This window comes from Aplysia californica, unplaced genomic scaffold (genome assembly GCF_000002075.1).
Source record: "Aplysia californica isolate F4 #8 unplaced genomic scaffold, AplCal3.0 scaffold00492, whole genome shotgun sequence".
In the NCBI taxonomy this organism is placed as follows: domain Eukaryota; kingdom Metazoa; phylum Mollusca; class Gastropoda; order Aplysiida; family Aplysiidae; genus Aplysia; species Aplysia californica.
The window spans coordinates 139194-150175 of NW_004797762.1; the positions used below are offsets into that span (position 1 = coordinate 139194).

A 10982-nucleotide genomic window follows, 5' to 3' on the forward strand; every position below is an offset into this window, starting at 1 on the left:
CATGATGTATGTAAGCTGGTTAAAGTACCAACGAATATTCTGCTTTTCAATAGTCAGCTGGTTAAAGTATCTAAGAATATTCTGCTTTTCAATAGTCAGCTGGTTAAAGTATCTAAGAATATTCTGCTTTTAAATTGTCAGCTGACCAGCAACAGCTGTTTTAAAGATGCCTACATGTCTTTTCTTGCTTTCTTTCTGCCAGAACGAAGGCAGGCAACAATCTCCAATCTGACCCTAAAATTACCTACTTTACAAACGGTCGCTTTTAAGCACAAGGGGGCTATCCCGAAAAACGCTGTTTTGAGAAAACTGAAGGTAAAGTTTTTGCCCTTTGTTCAATTTCTTAAAAAGATGGAGAGTTTTTTCTAAAACCAAACTATACACAACAACGAAACCAAATTTTTCCCATAGGTAGAACAATGCCCACTTTTGGTGTAGGTCAAGATTTCTGGAAACCCCCAAAATCTGGGTTAGCCCGCTTGTCCTTAAAAGCGACCATACATAATTACGGGGGTGGTTGGCGGGTGCTCTGGTGCGATTTGCTCCTTCTTTCCTATCCAACATCTGTCATCCTTATCTCCCTTCCTTCTTTTTTTGTGTTTTTTAATCTCTTGTAACAACTCTAATCTTTAGCACTAATATGATCTATTGTGTTGGAAGTGCTGTAAAAAAAAACAACCTAACTAAACCTAAAAATCTAAGCTGACCCTGAAATTACCTACTTTACACCCATCACGTTAACTCACAAACTCTCTAATCTGACCCTGAAATGACCTACTTTACACCCATCACGTTAACTAACTCTCAGACTCAATAATCTGATCCTAAAATGACCTACTTTACATCCATCACGTTAACTCACAGACTTTTTAATCTGACCCGGAAATGACCTACTTTACACACATCACATTATCTCTCAGTGTACAACGTGCCACTTCAGCTGGCTCATAGCATCGCTTGGTAAACTTGGCTGTTTACAATACTAGCCATAACAATAATCCACCAAACCTCAGCAAATTCATCACACATATAATCATCAAAACTATGTTTACAGCTTGGATCGTTTTTATAACTTCTCAGACAGTTTAATGTTTCCTGCTTGGGTCATAATTATGAAATATCTTCTCACTTTGATGTTTACAGTTTGGGTCATTTATGTACAACTGTATATCTTCTCAGTTTAACATTTATTTTATGCAAATAAATACGTCAAATAGAGTTTGAGTAATGGAGACGTTTGTGATGCTGAAAGCTTAAATAAACAAAACAAAACTGGCAGCGTACAAAAGAAGGAATAACCCTTAGGTAAGAGTTAAGAAGTATTAGCAAAAATGAAAAACCTGTATCCAATCAGACACTTCCTATTCACATGTATTTTTGCTTTTTTTTTTTTTTGGTTGTTTTTTTTTTTTTTTTTTTGGTAAATGTTTTGCAGCACTGCATAAAGTCATATGAGTGGGCGGGACACATTAAACATTTTCAGTTTGGTGTTGCGTAAAGAGCAACAAAGACCCTCAGTAAACAACATTTTCCTATCAAAATGATAAGACTATTGGCCCTGAATGCAAAAGATGTGAGTCTGATGAATCCCAACCTGAAGATAAGTAATGACTATTTCAAGTTTTCTTCTGCTATGCAGTATCCCACACATCCCAATATGATCTGAGAGGCAGGGTTGAAACAACCTGACCCCCTCGCCCCTCCCCCCCCCCCCCAATCTAAATTGTGCCAATGAGGGTGTAAAATATTTATAATGTACAATAAATCAATAACCAAAAGTTTCATCCTTTTTATATATATATACAGTGGGTGGTTGGTGGGAGCTGTGGTGTGGCTTGTTTCTTCTTTCCTATCAAGCATCTATCGTCTTTATCTCCTCTCCTTCATTTTTGTGTTTGTTACTCTCTTGTAACACCTCTAATCTTTGACACTTATATGACCTGATAGAGTTGTGAGCGCCGTAAAACACTTACTAAAACATTTTTTTAACAGAAAAAAAATTAACTTCTGAAATAACACTCCAACCAGTATATATATGTTTGTAAAAGTCATACAAGGACTACAAAAAATAAAAGACTTTTCTTCTTAAACAGGTCGGATATAAAAATGGTCTTTCATTAACTTGAACAACAGTTCAGTCATTGGAATTGGAAGGAAGCATCCATAATGCCACACATTTAGCTGCTAGAGCAACACACTATCTGGAATATTGGGAAGAAGCAAAGCAAGGGCACAATGGAGGAAACATCCCCAACCCTTACCCTGGACATACCCGTACACAAATGTGAAGCATGCTGACAAAATGAGTTACTTCTCAGATTCGAGCCCTCTATGGAAATAAACACATCACGCAAAAAGGTGAAGTCTTTATAATTTATAAGCATGAAATAATAAAAGCTGGGTGTCCAGCAATATCCTACCTTAAAAAATCCTACCACCTGATACAAAAATCCTACCAACATTCAACACACTAATTTAATGTTACGCAACAGGCTATAAATGAAGAAATGTGGGTATGACTTACCAAAAACATCATCAGAATTGACAGCACATCATGTCCTACAGCCCTTGAGCCTTGATTATATCAATTCTTCCACTGTGTTTCCATTACTTCCATGGTGCTCTGGTTCATTATCATTTATAGTTAAAAGTCAATTACTTCACAGTTCATTTTTAGAAACTATATACAACTATTTACAGTTCTCTGTTCTTATTTACATAGCTTTCAGCTCTGCCTTCTTTTCATCTAAATGAGCACAGAGGTCGATCAACTCCTTTCGTTTCTCTTTTGCGTCTTTTCTCATGGCATTGCTTTTCACAATTAAGTCATGTGCCTGCTTGTTACTTGCTGCCTCTGCCATTTCATTCATGTCATCAGCAGTTCTAATCAACATGTCAATGTCCAACTCCATCTTTCTCTTCTTGTGTGTTAGTTCTTTTACTTCATCAAGCTTTCTTTTCCTTTCTTTGTTCAATTTTGTTTCAGCTGCTGACTTTCTTTTCTGTTCCAGAGCTTCTTGATACTTATGCCAGGCTTTGCTACTGGAAGTCATAAGTTCTTTGGAAATGTGAATTTGAGAGGCAGGTCTTCCATTGACATATCAGTCTTCTGGCAATTAGGGATTGTTCATGTAAATTTTCAACAGTTACTTCTTTGTTCACTGAGAAGCCTCTCTCAACCTGTGAATTGCCATGACTCAAAAGAAGGATTTTTTCAATAACTTTTTTCAGCTGTGGTTGTTCATTCAAGTTGCCATGAAGATTAAGAAACTCACCTAACCTCCCATTGGCAGAGAAAGAAATTGGTGCCAATCTGTCCTTTAAGGTCTCATACTGGTAGCAGGCTTCATCAACATCATCATCATCCACCCATCCTTGTTTGTTCATCTCTTTTATATCCTTGAAAAGCCCTGTTGCATCATCAGAACTCATAACTTGTGGGTTCAAACATGTAATTGACCTGGCCAATGCATAATTCAATGGACTTTTCTTCAGGAGTTTTTCAATACAGCTCAGAACAAATTTCTGAAACTTCATCTTAAAAGTCATCACTTGAAGACTTGAAAGTTTTGCTTTTTCTTTCTCCAATACTTTTTCTGCCCTGTGTCCAACATCAATACTCTTGTGATTTTTTAATTGGTCTGTTTTCAGGTCCTTAGGTTTGGGCTTTTGTGTCTGGCTTTGTCAAGGTTAAAAAAAATGAAGGATCCAAAATTAGACTGTAAAGTCTCTTGACAATGGAAAAAAGCTCTGTTGTCAAGAAAGGAGCCAGAGGTTCATTGGCTTGAAATTTTGTCAAAAATGGTCTGACAATCTTGGCTAAAAAACCCAAAAGATTCCAGTTTTGCCAACAACAACTTGTCGTCTGCATGCTCCACTACAGTCTTGTAACTTTTACAAGTTGGCTCACTGTAATTTCCCTTTTTTATACATGAAATGTACTTTTGAACATTTGGCAAAATGGTGATGGCTCTTTCAGCTGCTGGTAAATTTATACTTAAAGAATTGAATATGTCATCTGTAGAAAATCTACAAATTTGACCCAAGTATCGATTTTGGGTCAATATTTTCATTTGTGGATTACGAGAAGCAACTCATTTTGTCCGCATGCCTCACATATTGTGAAGAATCAAAGCAAGGGCACAATGGAGGGAACATCCCCAACCCTTATCCTGTACATACACATATGTATATATACATAAAAATATGTACATATATATATAATTTCTAAAATGTTTTAAAAATATCTGGTATATCATATCTTAACCATTAAACTCGCCCCTTTCCAACACACTCCATCCCATTTTCTTTTCTTCATTGCAAAGGGTCTAAGTCAAAAGATTCTAGGAGTAAGAGAGTGATAAACACTATTGGAACCAAAGTTAAAGGACAATAGAAGGGAATCGACTCTTTGTCTCTATAATGTTTGCTCAATTGAGATGAGTTATTTCCCTTACTAGATTGGTAATTTTTTTGGTGAGTGTTTTATGGCGCTCACAACTGTATAAGGCCGGCCATATGAGCACGCAGGACACATTTAACATTACGAGAGCCCCCTATTGTAATTTATGCTTCTTTCAATGATGATAGTCAACTGGTAATATTAATAATTTATTATGATAAAAAGTTTGAAAAAGACTAGCGAATGTAGCGAATGTGATTATGTGATGGTTGATTAAACAAATTTTATACATCTCTCTACTTTCACATCCGCATGCAGAGATGCATTATTTTACGGGGCCTAGTATTTTTTTTAAATACGCACAAAATTACAACTCAACTCAACTGGGCTCAGAAATATACAGTTCCTAGAAAAATCATAAAACATTTCCAAATCTAGTAATTTGCAACAGAAACAATGCCAAAATTAGTGTAAAACATAAAAATGAACCAAAAAAAAGTGCTGTACTACAATGAGCATGAGATTATTGAGATGGAAGTGAGAAAGTAAAATAATACCATTAATTTCTCCTATTCATACACATATGACATATGTCATGTTCAGAAATTTGGGACCAGGATTCAGGATCAAACAAAACTGTGATCATAAAACCCCTGAAATAAATGTGTCATAACACAGTAGAATCAGGCGATCATCAATTTGGGGGCATTTGGGGTATTGGAATCATGCTAAACTTGTTCATTTGTCTTATAATATAATAATAATAATAATAATAATAATAATAATACAATAACAATAATAATAATTGCATTGTCAGCGCATCCCCTTTCGACAGCCAGCTCTGCGCTTTACACATAAATTGAAGCAATGCCAATGAAAAATTTATTTTTCGCTTTAGCTCATCTTTATTTGGTACCTAGGAAAGAGTTTTCAATTCTAAGAGACGTTTTTCTAATTAAAAGAATCAGTTCCTAAATAAAAAAGTTATGCCGTTTTAAAATTCGGCAATATATGGATGACCCGCATATAGGAAAATACTACTAAACAGTGGACCACGTAACAGCAGACTCTGTAAGAAAACCCTAAAACCCCCCACTCACTGTTATGGCTTGTGCGCATAGGGGACCAGTGAACTCGTCAGACGCCGAAGTCGTCACAGCTGAAAAACGTGCGGCCAGTTTACCGGAAAAAAGTATCCAAATAACAGTGAATGGCACTCTTCGGGAAAAATGGTCCCGAGCTAACGCCTTACAAATTTATAACATAGATCTATGTGCACAATCGGAAACAAAAACAGAAGTTGAGTAAAAAAAGCTGGCATACAAATGGGCCTTTTCTATAAATTTACCGTTGTCTGTCTTCCTCCTTTTCTGAGCTTTTTCCCCTTCAAATTATTTAATCTGATAGAAGGCCTAACTTTTGCTTCACCTCCTGTCGAAGTTGCCTCTTTTCGCCCTGTCGAATTTGCACCAGCTTTTTAGTGTGAAAAGTATGCGAAGACGGAGTTTTCTGGAGCTTTTTGACTAAAAAATAAAAACAAGTGGAAACCAAGGAAGCACAGATTTTATTTTTAGATTGAATCAAATGTGCAACGACACATGGGTCAAATGATGCACAAAAGCCAAGTCTAGGTTGGGGCAGCGTTGAAGTTTACCCGTGGCCGAATTTGCCCCACAAACCTACATGACGAGATCACTGGAGGTATGTGATGACTTCCCCGTGTGACGAGTTCACTGGTATCTTGCACATACACATGTAAACACTGTGGGTCCATCAAAGTTCAATCCGGTCAAAAAGAATATTTAATACAAAAAAGGCAGAAAAATATTACAATTACTGGCTAACGGTCGTAGGGGTCACTTAGCGGTGCTTTCTCTGTGGTTCCCCCCCCCCCCCCCATATTAGACTTGAGCCTAGATCTACATAGATCTACGTTTGATGCGCGGCAAGCTAAGTTATCAAACCTAACAACTGCAAAACATTAAATTTATGGTAAAATTCAGGGGGCACCCCATGAAACCCCCAACCATACTTTTATTAAGCCCCCCTGAAACCTCCCCCCCCCCCCTACTTCTGGGACCAAAACCAGTGAATAAGAATTGCGGGGTGGGAACTACCAAAAAAGCGCCAACACTTACATAACATGGCCACTTTTTTGTCCGTAGCAATCACTTCTGTATCTTAGATCTGTGTAGATATAGATTTAGATCTAGATACCTAGATCTAGAAACAAACGGGAAGGCAATTTCCAAAGGGAAGTGTATACAGACCCGGTAACCGGGAACAAAGCCATGAAGCATACAGACCCGGTAGGGGAAATCTTTTGTGATTTCGGAAAGTTTCAGCGCCCTCTTGGTTCAGGGTAGACCTACCTAGTACCTAGGTTTTTCTTTTAAAGATCTATGGCCTAGGTTTAGATCTAGATAGACAGTTAGTAGACAGACAGACATAAATCATAGATCTTGTTTCGAGGCCTAGATCTAGATTTAAATAAAGACTGCGAATGTCTTTTCGATGAACCATCCTTTTTCCTCCGTTTTGGAGTAGGAGGAATCACTTAGACAATTTGAAGAAAACAACAATGTCATAATTTCAATCGAGCAGTCACCGTCTTTATTTCTCTGTCTCTCTCCCCTTTTTTTGCCTGCCTCTCTCTCTCTATGTATCGCTCGTCTTCTCTTTCTCTTTGTTTGTCTCTGTCTTTCTTTCTCCCCCACCTACTTCCCCACTCTTTCTCTCATGATTCCCTCCTGTCAAATGGGGCATGTGATATTTTCTAGCACTTCCCCCTCTTCTCGGCACTACTTGAATATGGTGGTCCCGACTTTTGTGTAGGCCTACCTACTGAAATATCGATACTGATTTAAATAGTTGGTATCAATGTTTTATGTTTTATCAGTAGCCTCTAGCCTACAAAATGAGCAGTAAAATTTCACTTGTTTTTCACAAGGCAAGGGGGGTTGCCCCCCTGACTTAAAAAAAACACAAAACATGGGGGTGTTTCGCCCCCCTGAATTTGACCACGATTTGATGTTTTGCAATTAGATCTCTAGGTTTGAAAGGCTATCTCTCTGCGGTGTTTATTTTTCTCGAAAACGCTCAAAAACACTAGAAAACACTCGAAAACACCAGGAATCACTCGAAATCCCTTTGATACCTTACCCCAGGACGTTTACCAACCAAAGCCTCGATTTTCGTCTCATGGCCGTGACGAGATTGTCTTTGCCACCGAGAGAGAGAGAGAGAGAGAGAGAGAGAGAGAGAGAGAGAGAGAGAGGGGGGGGAGAGAGAGAGAGAGAGAGAGAGGGGGGGAGAGAGAGGGGGGGAGAGAGAGAGAGAGAGAGAGAGAGAGAGAGAGAGAGAGAGAGAGAGAGAGAGAGAGAGAGAGAGAGAGAGAGAGAGGGGGGGGAGAGAGAGAGAGAGAGAGGGGGGGGGAGAGAGAGAGAGAGAGAGAGAGAGAGAGAGAGAGAGAGAGAGAGAGAGAGAGAGAGAGAAGAGAGGTGCTAGCAAAATGTATATATGACTAGGTAGCGTAAACACCGCCTCGCGGGCACTCGCGGCCTTCCGACCGCGCGGTATCGGTAAAATCGGGTTAATTCCGATCCCTGTTTCTTTGCTCTTTCGTTATAAAACACCAAATGCCGTACACCTTGTAAACGTTCAGCTTTTCCTCGTTGCAATGGTGTAAGTTGTTTATATGTCCGATTATTAGGAGCTGGAGAATCGCCGACGAAAGCTAAGCCCCTCGCTGTCGGAATGCGAGGTCGGCTGGTTGAAAAATTGACACGCGTGCATTCAAATGCTTCGCGGAACGAGGGGTTGATTAAATACCGTCTTTTCATTGGTGGAGAACTGTAGAGCTTTAAACGGGCTTTCCCGTGATATAAGTTTAGCCTTTGGTGTCTTTATAGAAAGCTTTTAAAAATACCGTCAAAATGTTTAAAGATCACTTTTTACACAAAATATGTAAAATACCGGCTTATAAAACATATCAATTAATTAAAAGATCAGTTTATTTTCTATTATAATAAAGTAATTAAGTTGGAATTATTTTTCATCAATCCTTCCGCGAGACTCGGAAAGCATGTGACCCCACACGCGGGGTACACTACAGTATAAGCCGACTCGCTCGCCGCGGGGGCCGGTGCAGCGCCGGCCGGGTCAACGCTCGATGTTTTTGTCGAAATAAAGACAGATCATCGTGTTTGAGGCGATAAAATACTGATTTGTAAAGATCTCACAGTCTTGAAAAAAATTACGCTCCATATATTTGTTATAGTGATTGTACTCTGTTAATGTGGATGTTTAGTGCACTTAGTACTTTTTTTATTGACTGTCAAACATGGGGTTGCAGCCAGTGACTGACTTTAATAAATTTGATCAAAACAACTACAATTTTCTTTAAAATTGACGGAGATGTTAAAGAATGGTACCAAAATGCTCAGTGGATATAGGCCTTTCAAATGGAACAGATAAATTTGGCATACAGCTAGTTTGAAAATTTAGTTTCTGGTACCTAATATGACATGCCCCAGTTGGCAGGAGGGAACGAGAGAAAGATAGAGTGGGAAATAGGTGGGGAGAAAGAAAAACAGACAAACAAAGAAAAAGAGAAGGCGAGCGATACACAGAGGAGAGAGAGAGAGAGTGACTGCCCGATTGAAATTATGACATTGTTTTTTTCTTCAAATTGTGATTCCTCCAACTCCAAAACGGAGGAAAAACAATCGTTCATCGAAAAGACATCTCTTCATTTAGATCTAGATCTAGGCTAGCCTCGAAACTAGATCAATGATTCATGTCTGTCAGTCTAAATATCTAGACCTAGGCCATAGATCTAGAAGAACCCAGGTCTACCCTGAGCCAAGAGGGAGCTGAAACTTTCCGAAATCACAAAAGAGTTCCCCTGCCGGGTCTGTATACTTTGTGACTTTGTTCCCGGTTACCCGGTCTGTATACACTATACACACTCCCTTCTAGCATAGCCTAATCTTTGATTCTAGGCTGCCTTCTGATACTAAAATGATGATTTCATCCAAAGGTACAAAGGTGATTTCGAGTGATTCCTAGTGTTTTCGAGTGTTTCCTAGCCTAGCGTTTTCGGGTGTTTTCGAGAAAAATAAATACCCTCTCTCCGGCACGCGAATAAAAAAGTATTCGTTTGGACTTAGAACCAGAAGTAATCGTCGTTGGGGTCCAAAACTAGATTCTAGATTCTAGATCTAGAATCTAGATTTTCTCTGGGTTATATTTCCCTGTCCCTAAAGTTCGGGACCACCATACCATATATCCAAGTAGTGCCCTGTTCTCTACCCCCTCCTCTCTCTCTCTCACACACACACACACACACATACACACACACTATACCGGGTCTGGGCGCTGAAACTTTCCGAAATCACAAAAGATTTCCCCTACTAGCCTACTGGGTCTGTAGGCTACTTCGTGACTTTGTACTTTGTTCCCGGTTACCGGGTCTGTATGTATACTTCGTTTCCAAAGAGTCCCGTGTTTGACTTGGACAAGTACAAGAAGAGGCTCAGTCAATTAACTTGAAATGGATCTAGATCTAGAAATCTAGTCTAGATTTAATCTACTTAAAAAGTTGGTAGGCTAGGATTAGGATTAGGAAGAGAAGCTTCAAGAAAGTTGGAAGACTTACCCGCATATTATCAAGTCCGATAGCATCTTTCTGGGTAAGTTCAAGTGACTAAACAAAAACTTTCCACTTCTTTCACCCTCAAGATGTTCTTGTTCACACCCGTCCACTTACTTAATGTTATATGATAGTCAATAGAGTACTAGATCTAGTTAATATGGGAAACTAAGTCAAGTTCTATGCCATGTCAACAATGAAAACACGAACACTGAACACATCAACATTCAACATTGAGAGTTATCGCAACTTTGTACTTTCAAAACTAAAACGTCACAGATATTCCGTGAAAACGAAATAAAATGCTCTTCTCAAATGGAGAAAAACAGTTGTGTTGCTTTTTAACAATAAAACACTACAACTTAAAGTGTCTATATTTGTATCTCATATGTTTTATATTCAATTTATCAAATGAACATCAAATGTAGAATTTTCTCATTTATTATTGTTTCACATTCTTTACTTTTTTAGTTTTTTAGTACTCGATACCCTTTGTTGCCACAAAATTAATGTTCGCATTCGATACTAACTTTTTGATAAATCGCATTTAAAAAATAACAGATCCTGGTGCCTATTTTAAATATTTATTTCGGGGGAAATAATCTGTCTTGAATTGGTGTTTCATGGTATTGTATTAGACTGCCACAAATGGATTAACTTGAAAGTTTATTGATTTAAACTACAAGTAAAAAATATTAAGCCTTTATAATTCTTTTAATTTGTAAACTGCGTTTATGAACCCCCCAAACAAGTCGTTAAAATTTAATAAGAAAATCAGCTTATAGAAGGTATGTGATTCTACAACAATCACAACAATACAGGTTAATATTATAATATATGATAGAGCTACCGAATCAAACATTTCTGCTAAATCAAGGCACACATGTGTGTGTGTGTGTGTGTGTGTGTGTGTGTGTGTGTGTGTGT

The 10982-nt window shown here is 38.4% G+C and overlaps 1 protein-coding gene across 2 annotated transcripts in view; it reads right to left on the reverse strand.

The window, feature by feature from the left end:
• LOC101856121 (protein SMIM7 homolog) overlaps window positions 1-10298 on the reverse strand; it is a 31801-nt gene extending 21503 nt beyond the window's left edge. For both annotated transcript variants that reach the window (XM_013086687.2, XM_013086686.2), the window contains exon 1: window positions 10062-10298. In XM_013086687.2, coding sequence (XP_012942141.1) covers window positions 10062-10087 — 26 coding nt within the window. In that variant the 5' untranslated portion in view covers window positions 10088-10298. The remainder of the gene's footprint in view (window positions 1-10061) is intronic.
• Window positions 10299-10982: the final 684 nt, after the last annotated feature.